At 40.7% G+C, this 19,832-nt stretch overlaps 1 protein-coding gene across 3 annotated transcripts in view; it reads right to left on the reverse strand.

Moving 5' to 3' along the window:
• The window catches only part of VIT (vitrin), a 127,156-nt gene that overhangs the window by 63,198 nt on the left and 44,126 nt on the right, over positions 1-19,832 (reverse strand). For 2 of the 3 annotated variants that reach the window (XM_033176049.1, XM_033176048.1), the window contains exon 4: positions 15,219-15,375. In XM_033176049.1, the coding sequence (XP_033031940.1) occupies positions 15,219-15,375 (157 nt within the window). Of the gene's footprint in view, positions 1-15,218; positions 15,376-19,832 lie in introns of those variants that run through there. The other variant, XM_033176050.1, reaches the window with a different exon arrangement.

The raw sequence follows: 19,832 nt of genomic DNA on the forward strand, positions 1-19,832 counted from the left end.
GAGTTAGTTTAGGACCGGCCAGGCGCGGTGGCTCAAGCCTGTAATCCCAGCACTTTGGGAGGCCGAGCCGGGCGGATCACGAGGTCAGGAGATCGAGACCATCCTGGCTAACACTGTGAAACCCCGTCTCTACTAAAAAATACAAAAAACTAGCCGGGCGAGGTGGCGGGCGCCTGTAGTCCCAGCTACTCGGAGGCTGAGGCAGGAGAATGGCGTGAACCCGGGAGGCGGAGCTTGCAGTGAGCTGAGACCGGGCCAGTGCACTCCAGCCCGGGCGACAGAGCGAGACTCCCTCTCAAAAAAAAAAAAAAAAAAAAAAAAAAGAGTTAGTTTAGGATAATCCTGAGCCAAAATATGATGCCTCAAATGTATTCATTATCCCTTTGGTTTGAAGGAATTAAGGGAATTTCTTGTACTAAGACTTCTGAGCATGATATAGAATATGAACATTAAACTCTTTAATGCAAATTAATCTGAGTTTCTAAACCGAAGTATACTGTCTCCAGTCTCCCACTTCTGACTGTTGGGACTCTGGCAGGACAGCGGCTGTAGGTCCCCAATGTACTTTCTGCTCATGTTGTCTGTATCTTAAATCCTGCCTTCTGAAAACAGATTTGCACTGTTTGTGAAAAACAAAACGGATAGCTTCCAAAATTCCTGTTTCCCCTTAAGACTTGTATTTATCCTCCCTATGAATAGTGGTAACTCTTTCCAAATAGATTTTCCACTTTATCAGTCACTGGTCCGGGAAGTCACAGTGGCACTCAGTTGCTCAAGCAGCAAATCTTGTTTTTTGCAAAACAAGCAAATCAAGCTCTTCTCTTCTGCCCCTCTCCCCTCATTTATATTTTTCCCACCAAGTTCCTACACTCTAACCCAAATGCTGGAATTATAGAGCCTTGGTCCTGTCAATGCCCTTCTTATTTTCTCCACAGGGCACATCCTTCCACCATAAAGCGTTTCCCAACTTTCACTACTGTAAAGTCTACACCCTGCTTGAGTCCTCACTTTGTACACTAAGCAGTGCTGGGACTCCCCAGTTCTTATGTAAATATATCACCCGGGCTCCAGGCTGGAAGTAAGGGGGCATGAGTTTTAATCCTCAATGTGGATCTAACTAGGAATTTATTTGTTTATTTTGAGACAGGGTCTCACTCTGTCACCCAGGCTGGAGTACAGTGGCACGATCTCAGCTCACTGCAACCTCTGCCTTCTGGGTTCAAGCGATTCTTGTGCCTCAGCCTCCTGAGTAGCTGGGATTATAGGTGCCCACCACCACACCCGGCTGATTATCATATTTTTAGTAGAGATAGGGTTTCACCATGTTGGCCAGGTTGGTCTTGAACTCCTGACCTCAGGTGATCCGCCCACCTTGGCATCCCAGAGTGTTGGGATTACAGGCATAAGGCACCACACCTGGCTAAATGTTTTTGTATATAGTAGAGATGGGGTTTTGCCATGTTGGCCAGGCTGGTCTTGAACTCCTGACCTCGGGTGATCAGCCCGCCTTGGCCTCCCAAAGTGCTAGGATTATAGGCATTTTCAATGGGAATGGGACTACAAAAGCTCCATTAAGGATAGAGCGACTGTGCCCGGCCCTAACTAGGAATTTAATTAGCTTTTGGATGCCTCAGTTTCTTATACTATAAATGAGGATACTAACAACAGTCTCATAATGGTGAGATGCTGTTAGAAGGAGAGAATCACAGTGCAAAAGATTGCATATTATTTTATTTTATTTTATTTATTTATTTTTTTGAGACAGAGTCTCGTTCTGTCACCCAGGCTGGAGTGCAATAGCATGATCTTGGCTCACCACAACCTCTGCCTCCCAGGTTCAAGCGATTCTCCTGCCTCAGCCTCCCAAGTAGCTGGGATTACATGCGTGCACCACCATGCCCAGCTAATTTTTGTATTTTTAGTAGAGATGGGGTTTGACCATGTTGGCCAGGCTGGTCCTGAATTCTTGACCTCATGATCTGCCCATCTTGGCCTCCCAAAGTGCTGGGATTACAGGCGTGAGCCACCACACCCATTAATTTAAATTAAATTAATGTTATTTAATTTAAATAACATTAAAATACATGTTATTTTAATGTCATCTTTGGTGAGGTCAAATTTACTCTTGTGGCTCTATGCTGCCTCGGAAATATGGAAGTGCAAGAGAGACCCAGCAAGCGCCAGAGGAAGCAAGAACAAATCATCTAGGATCAAAATTGAAAATACACAGGCAACCTTAAGACAGGCTCACCCTTTGCAGCCGATGTCACTTTCTACACAGACACTGGAGTGTGTACAAAGACACAGACTGGAGAGGGCTGATGGTGCTGTGAGCTGGAAGTATGTGTGGGAGGCATGCATGGGTGTGCAAACACTTGTGTGTGTAGATTTGTATAACTTTTCCCTTTTAGTATGAAATTGATTTCAGGGTGAAAGCAAAATATTTTTATTTCATAGTCTGAAGTTATGAAATAGTGATTTTTCATATTCAGTGATTTTTATTCCATAGTCTGGAGTTATGGAACAGCTTTTGGTGTCGTTTTTCTTTAATGTTTTACTACTTATCCTTAATAGAGCTTTTGTAGTCCCATTCCCATTGAAAAACCAGTTTGCTCCTCGCCTCTCTGCAGTAATGGGGAAAAGATTAGTATAGCCAGTGAAATCTACTAGTGACTTCTTAAACTTTATTTTGTGCATAGTTTTTGTCTTACTGCTCCTTCAAATTTCAGAGTCTACTAACTAGAAACCTTGAAATAGAATGAATTTTATATATTTTCACTCCCTCGCAGAGGTACAACTGAACAATCAACCCACTTATGTGCAAATAAGAAAAGGAAAAAGATACCAGAAGTCTGAATAATTCAGAAACTTTATCCAGCATCCAGTAGGCAAGTGCTGACTCCTGAGTCACATCTCAAAGCTGTCCTGGGCAACAGTTAGGAGTACAGGTGCTGCAGTCAGCTGGACTTGGGTTTGAGTCCCCACTATGATACTTTTTAATAGCATGGCTTTAGAAAAGTGATTCAACCTACCTTCTTCTTTAAGATGTGCGTATGAGTAGTAGAAACTGCATAGAGGAATTATTGTCAGGATTAAATAATAAAAAGAAGGTAAAGTGCTTGGCACATACATGCTAGTCTTAATTCCAAAGATATTAAGTAAGCATGCATTTATCTACGTTTTGACTATAAACTTAAGCAACAGTGGTATGAGGATTCTGTTACGGTATCTTCATTTAGGTAGTGACTTAGTCCAAAGCATGCCATGACTCCTGTCTTCTGTGCTAGATCCCAGACCAACAGCTGACCAAGTGGTAATACCTGTCACCCTTCTCCACTTTCTCCATCCTCATTTTTCTCCAATCCATCATCACAGCTGTGATATTTCTTCCTCCAAACTTTTGGGCCTTCCTTGGTAACATCTCCATAATTTCCTTGCTCAGCACATACAGGTGGAAAAAATGAGTTTATATCATCAAGAACTTCAGATTCCTTGTCATGAACATGAAAGAGTAAAATTCTCTTCCTATCCCCATCAAAGCATAAAGAGAAGTCAGTTGTCCTTTTTTATGGAGTGCTATGATGAAAGATGCAGGACCATGCATGACTTCCAGGTCATCCCTCCACAGCAAGGTCGACGGAGAAAACACAGGATGCTCAGTTAAGTTTGTACATTTTTCAGGGAGGGGGACAAGATGACTGACTACACAGCTGGGAAGTGCTTCTCTCACAGAAAAACCAAATATCAAGTAAACCATCACACTTTGAACAGATGTTTTGAGAGAAAACACTGAAAGTCAACAGAGAGGCAATGCAGACGCAGAGATGAAAAAAGGAGGAAGCCAGCAACCTTGCATGAAGTTGCTGAGTGCCAGGACTAGCTCTTAGTCCTAAACAGGACCTGAGGAAGATGTGAGTGAAGAAGCTGTGGGGCAAAGAAGCTCAGCAAGATTCAGAAGAAAGTTGAAATCCAACCCAAGGAAGCCAATAAAACGATCCAAGACTTGAAAGACTATGTAGCCATTTTAAGAAAGAACCAAACTGAACTTCTGAGATTGAAAAATTTACTCCAGCAATTTCATGATACATTGGGAAGCATTAACAACAGAATAGACCAAGCTGAGGAAAGAATCTCCAAGCTTGAAGACCAGTTCTTTGAATCAATGCAGTCAGACAAAAATAAATAAAAAAGAATTGAAGAAATGAAGAAAACCTCTGAGAAATAAGGAATTTTGTAAAGTGACCAACCAAATGAGGCTATGACTCCTTGACCTTCCTGAGAGAGAAGGAGAGACAGTAAGCAACTTAGAAAAGATATTTGAGGATATATATTTCACGAAAATTCCCCCAATCTCACTGGAGAGGTCAACATGCAAATTCAAGAAATTCAGCAAATCTCTGTGAGTGAGATACTATATAAGATGACCATTCTCAAGATAGATAGTCATCTGATTCTCCAAGGTCAAAGTGAAAGAAAAAAGTCTTTTATTTTTATTTTTATTATACTTTAAGTTCTAGGGTACATGTGCACAATGTGCAAGTTTGTTACATACGTATACATGTGCCATATTGGTGTGCTGCACCCATTCACTCGTCATTTATATTAGGTATATCTCTTAATACTTTCCCTTCCCCCTCACCCCACCCCACGACAGGCCCCGGTGTGTGATGTTCCCCTTCCTGTGTCCAAGTGTTCTCATTGTTCAATTCCCATCTGTGAATGAGAACATGTAGTGTTTGGTTTTTTGTCCTTTAGATAGTTTGCTGAAAAATGATGGTTTCCAGCTTCATCCATGTCCTTACAAAGGACACGAACTCATCCTTTTTTATGGCTGCATAGTATCCCCTGGTGTATATATGCCACATTTGCTTAATCCAGTCTATCATTGATGGACATTTGGGTTGGTTCCAAGTCTTTGCTACTGTGAATAGTGCTGCAATAAACATACATGTACATGTGTCTTTATAGCAGCATGATTTATAATCCTTTGGGTATATACCCAGTAATGGGATGGCTGGGTCAAATGGTATTTCTACTTCTAGATCCTTGAGGAATTGCCACACTGTCTTCCACAATAGTTGAACTAGTTTACAGTCCCACCAACAGTGTAAAAGTGTTCCTATTTCTCCACATCCTCTCTAGCACTTGTTTCCTGACTTTTTAATGATCGTCATTCTAACTGGTGTGAGATGGTATCTCATTGTGGTTTTGATTTGCATTTCTCTGATGGCCAGTGATGAGCATTTTTTCATGTGTCTGTTGGCTGCATAAATGTGTTCTTTTGAGAAGTGTCTGTTCATATCCTTTGCCCACTTTTGATGGGGTTGTTTTTTTCTTGTAAATTTGTTTGAGTTCTTTGTAGATTCTGGATATTAGCTCTTTGTCAGATGAGTATATTGCAAGAATTTTCTCTCATTCTGTAGGTTGCCTGTTCACTCCAATGGTAGTTTCTTTTGCTGTGCAGAAGCTCTTTAGTTTAATTAGATCCCATTTGTCAATTTTGGCTTTTGTTGCCATTGCTTTTGGTGTTTTAGACATGAAGTCCTTGCCCATGCCTATGTCCTGAATGGTATTGCCTAGGTTTTCTTCTAGGGTTTTTATGGCTTTAGGTCTAATATTTAAGTCTTTAATCCATCTTGAATTCATTTTTGTGTAAGGTGTAAGAAAGGGATCCAGTTTCAGCTTTCTATATATGGCTAGCCAGTTTTCCCAGTACCATTTATTAAATAGGAATCCTTTCCTCATTTCTTGTTTTTGTCAAAGATCAGATGGTTATAGATGTGTGATATTATTTCTGAGGGCTCTGTTCTGTTCCATTGGTCTATATCTCTGTTTTGGTACCAGTACCATGCTGTTTTGGTTACTGTAGCCTTGTAGTATAGTTTGAAGTCAGGTCACGTGATGCCTCCAGCTTTGTTCTTTTGACTTAGGATTGACTTGGCAATGTGGGCTCTTTTTGGGTTCCATATGAACTTTAAGGTAGTTTTTTCCAATTCTGTGAAGAAAGTCATTGGTAGCTTGATGGGGATGGCATTGAATCTATAAATTACCTTGGGCAGTATGGCCATTTTTCATGATATTGATTCTTCCTATCCATGAGCATGGAATGTTCTTCCATTTGTTTGTGTCCTCTTTTATTTCATTGAGCAGTGGTTTGTAGTTCTCCTTGAAGAGGTCCTTCACATCCCTTGTAAGTTGGATTCCTAGGTATTTTATTCTCTTTGAAGCAGTTGTGAATGGGAGTTCACTCATGATTTGATTCTCTGTTTGTCTGTTATTGGTGTATAAGAATGCTTGTGATTTTTGCACATTGATTTTGTATCCTGAGACTTTGCTGAAGTTGCTTATTAGCTTAAGGAGATTTGGGGCTGAGACAACAGGATTTTCTAAATATACAATCATGTCATCTGCAAACAGGGACAATTTGACTTCCTCTTTTCCTAATTGAATACCCTTTATTTCTTTCTCCTGCCTGATTGCCCTGACCAGAACTTCCAACACTATGTTGAATAGGAGTGGTGAGAGAGGGAATCCCTGTCTTCTGCCAGTTTTCAAATGGAATGCTTCCAGTTTTAGCCCATTCAGTATGATATTGGCTGTGGGTTTGTCCTAAATAGCTCTTATCATTTTGAGATATGTCCCATCAATACCTAATTTATTGAGAGTTTTTATTATGAATGGCTGTTGAATTTTGTCAAAGGCCTTTTCTGCATCTTTTGAGATAATCATGTGGTTTTTGTCTTTGGTTCTGTTTATATGCTGGATTACGTTTGTTGATTTGTGTATGTTGAACCAGCCTTGCATCCCAGGGATCAAGCCCACTTGATCATGGTGGATTAGCTTTTTGATATGCTGCTGGATTCGGTTTGTCAGTATTTTATTAAGGATTTTTGCATTGATGTTCATCAGGGATATTGGTCTAAAATTATTTTTTGTGTGTGTGTGTCTCTGCCAGGCTTTGATATCAGGATGATGCTGGCCTCATAAAATGAGTGAGGGAGGATTACCTCTTTTTCTATTGATTGGAATAGTTTCAGAGGAATGGTACCAGCTCCTCCTTGTACCTCTGTTAGAATTCGCCTGTGAATCCATCTGGTCCTGGACTTTTTTTGGTTGGTATGCTATTAACTATTGCCTCAATTTCAGAGCCTGTTACTGGTCTATTCAGGGATTCAACTTCTTCCTGGTTTAGTCTTGAGAGGGTGTATGTGTCCAGGAATTTATCCATTTGTTCTAGGTTTTCTAGTTTATTTGCGTAGAGGTGTTTATAGTATTCTGTGATGGTAGTTTGTATTTCTGTGGGATTGGTGGTGATATCTCCTTTATCATTTTTTATTGAGTCTATTTGATTCTTCTCTCTTTTCTTCTTTATTAGTCTTGCTAGCAGTCTATCAATTTTGTTGATCTTTTCAAAAAACCAGCTCCTGGATTCATTGATGTTTTGAAGGGTTTTTTGTGTCTCTATCTCCTTCAGTTCTGCTCTGATCTTAGTTATTTCTTGCCTTCTGCTAGTTTTTGAAAGTGTTTGCTCTTGCTTCTCTAGCTCTTTTAATTGTGATGTCAGGGTGTCAATTTTAGATCTTTCCTGCTTTCTCTTGTGGGCATTTAGTGCTATAAATTTCCCTCTACCACTGTTTTAAATGTGTCCCAGAGATTTGGTATGTTGTGTCTTTGTTCTCATTGGTTTCAAAGAATGTCTTTATTTCTGCCTTTATTTTGTTATGTACCCAGCAGTCATTCAGGAGCAGGTTGTTCAGTTTCCATGTAGTTGAGTGGTTTGGGGTGAGTTTCTTAATCCTGAGTTCTAGTTTGATTGCACTGTGGTCTGAGAGATGGTTTGTTATAATTTCTGTTCTTTCACATTTGCTGAGGAGTGCTTTACTTTCAACTATGTGGTCAATTTTGGAATAAGTGCGATGTGGTGCTGAGAAGAATGTATATTCTGTTGATTTGGGGTGGAGAGTTCTGTAAATGTCTATTAGGTCCGCTTGGTGCAGAACTGAGTTAAATACCTGGATATCCTTGTTAACTTTCCGTCTCGTTGATCTCTCTAATGTTGACAGTGGGGTGTTAAAGTCTCCTATTATTATTGTGTGGGAGTCTAAGTCTCTTTGTAGGTCTCTAAGGACTTGCTTTATGAATCTGGGTGCTCCTGTATTGGGTGCATATATATTTAGGCTAGTTAGCTCTTCTTGTTGAATTGATCCCTTTACCATTATGTAATGGCCTTCTTTGTCTCTTTTGATCTTTGATGGTTTAAAGTCTGTTTTATCAGAAACTAGGATTGCAACTCCTGCTTTTTTTTTGGTGTCCACTTGCTTGGTAGATCTTCCTCCATCCCTTTATTTTGAGCCTATGTGTGTCTCTGCACGTGAGATGTGTCTCCTGAATACAGCATACTGATGAGTCCTGACTCTTTATCCAATATGCCAGCCTGTGTCTCTTAATTGGAGCATTTAGCCCATTTACATTTAAGGTTAATATTGTTATGTGTGAACTTGATCCTGACATTATGATGTTAGCTGGTTATTTTGCTCGTTAGTTGATGCAGTTTCTTCCTAGCATTGATGATCTTTACAATTTGGCATGCTTTTGCAATAGCTGGTACCCATTGTTCCTTTCCATGTTCAGTGCTTCCTTCAGGAGCTTTTGTATGGCAGGCCTGGTGGTGACAAAATCTCTCAGCATTTGCTTGTCTGTAAATGATTTTATTTCTCCTTCACTTATGACACTTAGTTTGGCAGGATATGAAATTCTGGGTTGAAAATTCTTTGGCCCCTATTCTCTTCTGGCTTGTAGAGTGTCTATCAAGAGATCCATTGTTAGTCTGATGGGCTTCCCTTATGGGTAATCCGACCTTTCTCTCTGGCTGCCCTTAACATTTTTTCCTTCATTTCAACTTTGGTGAATCTGACAATTATGTGTCTTAGAGTTGTTTTTCTCGAGGAGTATCTTTGTGGAGTTCTCTGTATTTCATGAATTTGAATGTGGTCTGCCTTGCTAGGTTGGGGAAGTTCTCCTGGATAATATCCTGCAGAGTGTTTTCCAACTTGGTTCCATTCTCCCTGTCACTTTCAGGTACACCAATCAGACATAGATTTGGTCTTTTCACATGTTCCCATATTTCTTGGAGGCTTTGTTCATTTCTTTTTACTCTTTTTTCTCTAAACTTCTCTTCTGGCTTCATTTCATTCATTTGATCTTCAATCACTGATAACCTTTCTTCCAGTTGATCGAATCAGCTACTGAAGTTTGTGCTTTTGTCACGTAGTTCTTGTGCCATGGTTTTCAGCTCCATCAGGTCATTTAAGGACTTCTCTACACTGGTTATTCTAGTTAGCCATTCGTCTAATCTTTTTTCAAAGTGTTTAGCTTCTTTGCAATGGGTTTGAACTTCCTCCTTTAGCTCGGAGAAGTTTGATCATCTGAAGCCTCCTTCTTTCAATTCATCAAAGTTATTCTCCATCTAGCTTTGTTCCGTTGCTGGTGAGGAGCTGCGTTCCTTTGGAGAGGGAGAGGCGCTCTGATTTTTAGAATTTTCAGCTCTTCTGCTCTGTTTTTTCTCCATCTTTGTGGTTTTATCTACCTTTGGTCTTTGATGATGGTGATGTATAGATGGGGTTTTGGTGTGGATGTCCTTTCTGTTTGTTAGATTTCCTCCTAACAGTCAGGACTCTCAGCTGCAGGTCTGTTGGAGTTTGCTGGAGGTCCACTCCAGACCCTGTTTGCCTGGGTATCAGCAGTGGAGGCTGCAGAACAGCGAATATTGCTGAATGGCAAATGTTGCTGCCTGATCGTTCCTCTGGAAGCCTCATCTCAGAGGGGTACCTGGCCATGTGAGGTGTCAGTCTGCCCCTACTGGGGGGTGCCTCCCAGTTAGGCTACTTGGGGGTCAGGGACCCATTTGAGGAGGCAGTCTGTCTGTTCTCAGATCTAAAACTCCATGCTGGGAGAACCACTACTCTCTTCAAAGCTGTCAGACAGGGACATTTAAGTCTGCAGAGGTTTCTGCTGCCTTTCATTAGGCTATCCCCTGCCCCCAGAGGTGGAGTCTACAGAGTTAGGCAGGCCTCCTTGAGCTGCGTTGGGCTCCACCCAGTTAGAGCTTCCTGGCTGCTTTGTTTACCTACTCAAGCCTCAGCAATGGCGGGTACCCCTCCCCCAGCCTCGCTGCCACCTTGCAGTTCGATCTCAGATTGTTGTGCTAGCAATGAGCAAGGCTCTGTGGGGATGGGACCCTCTGAGCCAGGTGTGGGATATAATCTCCTGGTGTGCCATTTGCTAAGACCATTGGAAAAATGCAGTATTAGAGTGGGAGTGACCCCATTTTCCAGCTGCCCTCTGTCACAGTTTCTCTTGGCTAGGAAAGGGAATTTCCTGACCCTTATGCTTCCTGGGTGAGGCAATGCTTCACCCTGCTTTGGCACACTCTTGGTGGGCTGCACTCACTGTCCACCCACTGTCCAACAAGCCCCAGTGAGATGAATCTTGTACCTCAGTTGGAAATGCAGAAATCACCCATCTTCTGCATTGCTCACGCTGGGAGCTGTAGACTGGAGCTGTTCCTATTTGGCCATCTTGGAACCAAAAAAAGGTAATCAAAGGGTCAGATCACCTACAAAGGAGCACCATCAGGCTAACAGTGGACTTCTCAGCACAAGGTTTACAAGCCAGAAGAGATTGGGAGCCTATTCTCAGCATCCTTAAAGAAAAGAAATTCCAACAAAAAATTTCATATTCTGCCAAACTAAGCTTCATAAGCAAAGGAGAAATAAAATACTTTTCAGATAAGCAAATGCTAAGGGAATTCATTGCCACTAGACGAGCCTTGCAAGAGGTCCTTAAGGGAGTTCTAAACATGGAAATGAAAGAATGATACCTGCTACCGCAAAAACACACCTAAGTTCATAGCCCAGAGACCCTATAAAGCAACTACACAATCAAGTCTACAAAACAACCAGCTGACAACATTATGACCAGTCAAAACCTCATATATCAATATTAACCTTGAATGTAAATGGTCTAAATGCCCCACTTAAAAGGCACAGTGTGGCAAGTTGGATTAAGAAACAAGATCCCACCATCTGCTGTCTTCGAAAGACCATCTCACACATAATAATACCCAGAGGCTCAAAGTAAAAGGATGAAGAAAGATCTACAGAGGTCACTATTCTTATATCAAATGCTAAACCAACAACAGTAAACAGACAAAGAAGGGTATTACATAATGATAGAGAAGTTCAATTCAACAAGAAAACTATCCTAAATATATACACACCCAATATTGGAGCACCCAGATTCATAAAACAAGTACTTCTAGACCCATGGAAAGACTTAGACAGCCACACAATAATAGTAGGGGACTTCAACACCCCACTGACAGAGTTAGATCATTGAGGCAGAAAACTGACAAAGAAATTCTGGACTTAAACTCAACACTTGATCAATTGGCTCTAATAGACATCTACAGAATACTGCACCCAACAACTACAGATATACATTCTTCTCATCTGCATGTGCAATATACTCTATGATTGACCACATGTTTAGCTATAAAGCAAGTCTCAATAAATTAAAAAAATTTGAAATTATACCAATCATACTCTTGGAACACAGTGCAATAAAAATAAAATCAATACCAAAAAGATCTCTCAAAGCCACACAATTACATGGAAATTAAACAACCTACTCCTGAATGACTTTTGGGCAAACAATGAGATTAAAGCAGAAATAAAAATATTACTGAAATTAATGAAAATATAGACATACATACCAAAACCTCTGGGATGCAGTGAAAACATTGTTGAGTGGAAAATGTATAGTACAAAAGGCCTACATCAAGAAGTTCTAAATACCTTATATTAACAATCTAATATCACATCTTAGAGGAAATAGAAAAATAAGAACACACTAACCCAGGAGAAAAGAAATAACTAAAATTAGAGCAGAACTAGGAAGAAATTAAAACCCTGAACAGCCCACTAACAAGTTCTGAAATTGAATTAATGATAAAAAACCTAGTATCCAGAAAAAGCCCTGGACCAGATAGATTCACAGCCAAATGCTACCAGAAGTACAAAGAGCTGGTACCAATGCTACTGAAACTATTCCAAAATATCAAGGAGTAAGAAATCCTCCCTAATTCATTTTAAGAAGCCAACATCACCCTGACACCACAACCCAGTTGAGACATGTGAAAAAAATAAAACTGCAGACCAATATCTCTGAAGAACATAGATGCAAAAAATCCTCAACAGAATACTAGCAAACCAAATCCAGCAGCACATCAAAAAGCTAATTCACTGCAATCAAGTAGGCTTTATTCCTGGGATGCAAGGTTAGTTCAACATATGCAAATCAATAAAAATGATTTACCATATAAACAGAATTAAAAACAAAAAACATATGATCATCTCAATAGACACAGGAAAAGCTTTTGATGAGATCCAATATCCTTTCATGATAAAAACTCCCAACTGGCTGGGCATTATAGGAATGGAACCTCAAAATAATTAGAGCCATCTATGACAAATCCACATCCAACATCATATTGAATGGGCAAAAGCTGGAAGCACTCCCTTGGAGAACTGGAACAAGACAAGGATGCTCACCCTCACTACTCCTATTTCAGATAGTACTAGAAGTCCTAGCCAAAGCAACCAGGCAAGAGAAATAAATAAAAGGCATTTAAATAGGAAAACAAGAAGTCAAACTATCTCTCTTCACTGACGATATGACTCTATACCTAGAAAACCCTAAAGACTCCATCAAAAGGCTCCTTAAGCTGATAAACGATTTCAGTAAAGTTTCAGGATACAAAACCAATGTACAAAAATCAGTAGCATTTCTGTATACAATAATATTCAAGCTGAGAGCCAAATCAGAACACAATCCCATTTACAGTAGCCACAAGAAGAAGAAAATGCTTAGGAATACATGTAACTAAAGAAGGTGAACGACCTCTACAAGGAGAAGTATGAAATGCTCCCGGAAGAAGTCAGAGATGACATGAACAAATGGAAAAATAGCCCATGCTCATAGAGTGGAAGAATCAATATTGCTAAAATGACTATACTGCCCAAAGCAATGTACAGATTCAACACTATTTTTATCAAACTACCAATGTACTTTTTGACAGAATTAGAAAAAACTATTCTAAAATTCATATGGAACCCAAAAATAGCCTGAAGAGCCAAAACAATTCTAAGCAAAAAGAAAAAAGCTGGAGGTATCCCATTATCAGACTTAATACTACAAGGCTACAGCAACTAAAACAGTGTGGTATCAGTACAAAAACCAGACACATAGACAATGGAAAAGAATAGATAACTCAGGAATAAAGCCATACACCTGCAACTATCTGATTGTCCTCAAAGTTGACACAAATAAGCAATAGGGAAAGGATTCCCTAGTCAATAAATGGTGTTGGGGATAACTGGCTGTCCATATGCAAAAGAATGAGACTGGACCCCTCCCTATCACCATATACAAAAATTAACTCAAGATGGATTAAAGACTTACATGTAATACTTCAAACTATAAAAATCCTAGAAGAAAACCTAGGAAATACTGTTCTCAACATTGGTCTTGGCAAAGAATTTGTGTCTAAGTCCTCAAAAGCAATTGCAACAAAAACAAAAATTGATGAGCGGGATCTAATTAAACTAAAGAGCTCTGCACAGCAAAAGAACTTATCAGTGGGGTAAACAGAAAACCTATAGAAAGAGAGAAAATATTTGCAAACTATGCATCCAACAAAGGTCTAATATCCAGAATCTATAAGGGACTTAAGCAATCGAACAAGCTAAAAACAACCACATTAAAAAGTGGGCAAAGGACACGAACAGACACTTCTCAAAAGAAAACATACAAGCAGCCAACAAACATATTAAAAAATACTCATCATCACTAATCATCAGAGAAATGTAAATCAAAACTACAATGAGATACCATCTTACACCAGTCAGAATGGCTTTTGTTAAAAAGCCAAGAAATAATAGATATATTGGTGGGCTGCAGAGAAAAGGGAATGCTTATACATTGTTGGTGGGAATGTAAATTAGTTCAGCCAATGTGGAGAGCAGTTTGGAGATTTCTCAAAGAACTAATGAACAACCATTTGACCCAGCAATCCCATTGCTGACTATATATACCCATTGCTAGGTATATACCAAAAGGAAAATAAATCCTTCTACCAAAAAGACACATGCACCAGTATGTTCGTTGCAGCACTATTCACAATAGCAAAGACATGGAACCAACTGAGGTGCCTATCAGTGGTGGATTGGATAAAGAAAATGTGGTACATATACACCATGGAATACTATGCAGCCATGAAAAAGAACAAAATTATGTCCTTTGCAGCAACATGAATGCAGCTGGAGGCCATTATCCTAAGTGAACTAATGCAGAGACAGAACACCAAATATTGCATGTTCTCACTTATAAGTGGGAGCTAAGCATGGGGTACTCATGGATGAAAAGATGGAAACAACAGACACTGGGGAATACAAGAAGGGGGAGGGAGGGAGGCAAAGCCTGAAAAGCCACCTATTTGGTACTATGCTTACTTCCTGGGTGATGGGTTCAGTTGTACTCCGAATCCCAGCATAATATAATATGCCTTTGTAACAAACCTTCACACGTACACCTGGAATCTAAAATAAAAGTTTAGAAAAAGAGCAATGTCTCGGTGACCTGTGGGATACTTTGAAGTAGTGTGACATAAAGTTTCAGAAGGAGAGGCTAGGGCAAGGGCAAACAAGAATATTTGGAGACAATTGCTTAAAATCCCCAAATTTGATGAAATATATAAGCTCTATGACTCTCAATCAGGATAACAAAGAAAACTCCACAAGAGCACACTACAACCACATTTTCCAGAACAAATGATAAAGAGAAAATCTTAAAAGTAACCAAAGGAAAATGACACATTATGTATAGAGGAACAAAGCTTAAAAAATGAATACAGACTTGTCATCTGAAACTATGCAAGGAGACAATGAAGGATAATACAGTGCTAAATGAAAGAATAAAAAATAACTGTTGGCTAGATTTCTATATCCAGTAAAAATACTTTTTAAATGAAGATTAAATGAAGATTTTGAGCTAAAAAATATTTGTATATTTTTGCTTGCTAAATATGGCAACCTTGCATGAGGGCTCCCTGCCAACACCCTGATTCCTAGTTAGTTATTAAGTAGCTCAGAGCCACTCACCTGTGGATGGCAGCACCGCACACACTGGAGTAGGATGCATACACGTCAGTGCCATAAACATGGAATTTGGGGTCTTGGCATCCTGCTGGACATTTCACAATGAACTCAGGATTGATGATCTTTCCGGCTTTGACATCGCAGTTGATCTGAGGCACAGCTGGGAATACAAAATGAGGTCAAAATTACACCTTGTGCTATTAGTTTATCTATGGGGTGACTCTGTTAGGTCTTAACTCTCGACTTACTTAATCTCTAAAAGCCAGAGTCTGGGCTGACTCTACATCCCCTCCCTGTAATGAAAGCAAAGATGTAATTAGGACATTTCCCAGACCAAAAGAACCACAATGACCATTCATTGCCTTTAACCTGCTGAGAACAAAAGCAAAAGGCTGATTCCTGTGCTTATTGAAATAATCAATTAACAAAGCAGAGATCTCTGAGGAAAGACTACCCACCTCCAGTGGCCAGAAATGTTATCTTGAGTCAAGGCAGGAGAGTACTGGTTTTTCAGATGCTCTGTAGCTAACCCAGAAAAAACTCTCATCCAATCTTACAGAAGGAAGGAAAAGTATTCCAGGAAGGGCATACAGCGGGAGCATCAGAGTTAGGAATGACCTGGATAAAGTTGGCTTTGTGGGTGGGAGCTCCATTATGGGGCCTGGTGGGAGGATGGTAGATTGGTAGGAATGGACCAAATTAAGAAGGCTTGCATGCTCATGTTCTTTGTAGGATGTGGGAGGCAATGAAAGACTTTTGGACAGGGAAGATACGTCAAAAACATGATATTTTGTCTTGGTCCTAGAGGTTCCTCTAGGCTTAGATCTGAAGTCATAATGGGAGAGATCTTTTCTTATCTGCCTGGTGGAAAGCTGAGAACTCCCCAGCTGAGCATCCAGGGGAAGCTCATTCATTGTTTCCTCCCTCTGTTTTGGCTTTGCTATTGCTACTGTCAGCCTCGCGCTCTCCAGTAGGCAAGTCTCCTGAAGCTGAAAGGTTGTCTGGGGATGAGGTGGAGTAGATGCTCTATTGACTGTATCCAAGAAGGGGTAGGACTGCATATTCCCTGCAAAGATTTTTCCTCAATAACTCCTGAAGGAAAAGGTCCCGTAGAGGACACTTTACTGGTGCCTTTTGATCTGGGAATGTATTCAGTTCTGGCCCCCATTCTTCAGAAGGGACTTTAAGACTTGAGCACAGTACAAAGAGGCAGCATGCTTGGGAATGGTCTGGAAACTACCAAATGAAAGGGATGGTTTGTAGAAATGGGTCATTTGGGCATGAGGAAGCAAGAATTGGAGGCAACTGATAGTTATCTTCACAAGTAGGATTGTTGTGTGCTGTGATGCCAGAGGGTGAGCTAGAACTTAAAGAACAGAGTTTCTATGGAGGCAAATTTTGCCAAGAAGAACTTTCTAGGAACTGAAATTGTCCATGAAGGAATGAGCTGCCTCAGGAGCAGTGAGTGGGGTGTTGGTAGAAGTATGCAAGTGGAGACTGAACAGTTATAGAGAGGATTTCTACATTGGGTGAGAAGTAGAATAAAACCCCTCCCAACCCTAAGAGTCTGTAATCCGTAGACTCTTGGATCCAGGAGCTCTGCCAGGCCACCCACCCTCTAACTGGGTTCCTGAGATGGTCTCAGAGTTGCTAATGGCTTCCAGCTGTATGCAAAAAGCATATTCTTTTTTAACCCTTGTGTACCTGAATGGGGAGAACCGTATTTCATCCAGGCTGGAGAGAGAACTGAAGTTTTCTGCTCTTTGCTTAAATACCCATCCCAGCCAATCTTTGCTACTCAGGGCTGGGCCAACAGGGAACTTCTCCTGGGAACCAAGGGGTTGAATTTGATCACAGGCTTAAGCAATTTGTGGTTTACATTAAGAAGAAGAGCACTGTGCTTAAAACAGTTTTGTGGTTTCATTCTCCCCATCAAAGGTTGCCTCCTCACCGACTATTTTCTTCTTACCCTTTCATTCTTTTAAACTCTGATACTCAAGGCTGCATTTACTATTTTGAGTCTCAGAGTATTTTTTAAAGGCAAATTTTGGAATGAAGATGCCATTGTGGTCTGTTTTCAAATTAGTGAATTGTTTGATTCCTGGATGTAACTGTGTGTTCACCTCTCCTCTTTTCCCCAGATCACTTCCTCACTCCCAAATGTATCTCCTCCCTTAGAGGTAAAGAAAACGAAAGATTTCTTCTTTGTTCTTAGTTCTCTGAAATAGGAGGTGACAAGCTGTGTGCATTGAGATTAAATTTTGATGTGACTCTGGCACTCTCAGATTTTGAATCTCCTGTCAGACCAACTAAATATTTTGGGGTTGCGTAAACAAGTCTTTATCTGGAAGCTTATTTCACGAGTATTAGACAATGATCAAACCTGTTGAAAGACTTCAGGGTGCACATATTACATGCAGTAGGATTTTCCATGAAATGATTGGTTTAAAAGACAAGGGAAAATGTCACATTTTACTTCCCACTAATCAATTTTCCCTCCTTTCTTTAAGGGGGCATTTGTTGGCCGGGCGCGGTGGCTCAAGCCTGTAATCCCAGCACTTTGGGAGGCCGAGATGGGCGGATCACAAGGTCAGGAGATCGAGACCATCCTGGCTAACACGTTGAAACCCTGTCTCTACTAAAAAAAAAAAATACAAAAAACTAGCCAGGCAATGTAGCGGGCGCCTGTAGTCCCAGCTACTCGGGAGACTGAGGCAGGAGAATGGCGTAAACCTGGGAGGCGGAGCTTGCAGTGAGCTGAGATCCGGCCACTGCATTCCAGCCTGGGCGACAGAGCCAGACTCCGTCTCAAAAAAAAAAAAAAAAAAGGGTGGGGGGGGGGCATTTGTTTTTTGTTTGCTTGTTTAGTTTGTCTTTTTTTTCCCCCCCTTACAAAGCTCAGGGAAGTACCTTAAATAAGATGTGCTTTATCTGCACCTAACCAGATTAGCAAAATTGGTGAATTCACTCACTAATTTGTCCCACAGGGGGAAAAAATGAAATCAGGCACATGCGTTCATGCACTTTGAAAAAACAAGGAGCAATGGCAAAGTGTGGCTAAAGGTAAAAAATTTGTTAAATTTGTACAGAAAATTAAGCTGGAGAGAGTGAACTAGTTAAATTTTGCAGAGTGATTGCCAAAATTATTAAAAAGTGTAATGTCTATATTCAGCCAGGAAAAAGCAGGCATTTGTATCTTTCTGGCAGCTCTTCTTTAAGTATATGGAAACTATGGTTTGTTTCCTTACAATATTTTCCCAGTTATTTGTGAAGTAGTCTGTTTTCTTGTAACAGTCAAAGAATCTTCTGCCTCTCCACTTAAGGCCCGAATGAAACGAATCTTGGCCTTTCCTCTGAACGTCTTTGAACTATTCAGTGCTTGCCGCTTAGGTTTCCTTTCTTCCTCTTTCTTTGGTTGTTAAGGTTTATTAATATCTCCCTTCCCCCTTCTCTGAGTTTGATCCTAGAAGTGCAGAAAATCAGATTTCCTTAAGAAGACAAGTTTAGGCCGGGCGCGGTGGCTCAAGTCTGTAATCCCAGCACTTTGGGAGGCCGAGACAGGCGGATCACGAGGTCAGGAGATCGAGACCATCCTGGCTAACATCGTGAAACCCCGTCTCTACTAAAAAATACAAAAAAAAAAAAAAAAAAAAAAACTAGCCGGGCGAGGTGGCAGGCGCCTGTAGTCCCAGCTACTCGGGAGGCTGAGGCAGGAGAATGACGTGAACCCGGGAGGCGGAGCTTGCAGTGAGCTGAGATCCGGCCACTGTACTCCACCCTGGGCGACAGAGCGAGACTCCGTCTCAAAAAAAAAAAAAAAAAAAAAAAGACAAGTTTAAATTAAGGCAGCTCAAGAAGTATCATTCTTAGGTCTAAAGGGAGCAGGAAGACATTTGGCAAATGCCAGAACAGTCAGAGGGGAATGCTGTGTCCCCACAGCTAACCTCAGGTGAAAAATTATTTGTAATATCTAAAAAGAACTTATTCTAGAACATTTGAAGAAAGCAAGACAGAAGCCTCTTCTATTCCTTCCTGACTGGACAGTTGCTGGCGTCCATGAGGGAAAGTCTACACCAAAGTCACGGAGAGCTGTGGGGAGCCCAGACCTCTTCAGTGGAACCTTTGCACAGAAACCTATTGCTCGGCCACCTGCTCTGCTTCTCCCTTTGTGCCCCACCCGCTCTCTCATATGATTACTTAAGATAATCTTGCCTTCTCATAGATACTCTCACTTTCTTATCAGAAATCACATTAGAGTATCTCAGTATCTGCCAAGGGTTCCTTCCCTAAAGCCCTTGGAACTAGCCACAGGGAAAAGAGAACCACTTGCAAACCAGATCAAATTGTAGGATTACCTTTAGGTCACCCAGGTTTATGCGTCTGCTGTAGTGATCTCACAAGAGTTCCTGGGCGAAAGGTCTTATCTCAGAACAAAAAACTGGTACTATCCGAGTTACTTTTAGTACAAAATTAGAATCTGAGAGGAATAACTGCAAATATTTCTGCTGTCGGTTGGGTCTCCTGCCTAGGCTAATAACAGTGATTATTAGATGATGTCACATACAATAAGCCAACTATGTAGTAGGCCAAATCAAACTGTAGATGCCTTATTTTGCC

Source organism: Trachypithecus francoisi, unplaced genomic scaffold (genome assembly GCF_009764315.1).
Source record: "Trachypithecus francoisi isolate TF-2019V2 unplaced genomic scaffold, Tfra_2.0 Lachesis_group17, whole genome shotgun sequence".
Classification (NCBI taxonomy): Eukaryota; Metazoa; Chordata; class Mammalia; order Primates; family Cercopithecidae; genus Trachypithecus; species Trachypithecus francoisi.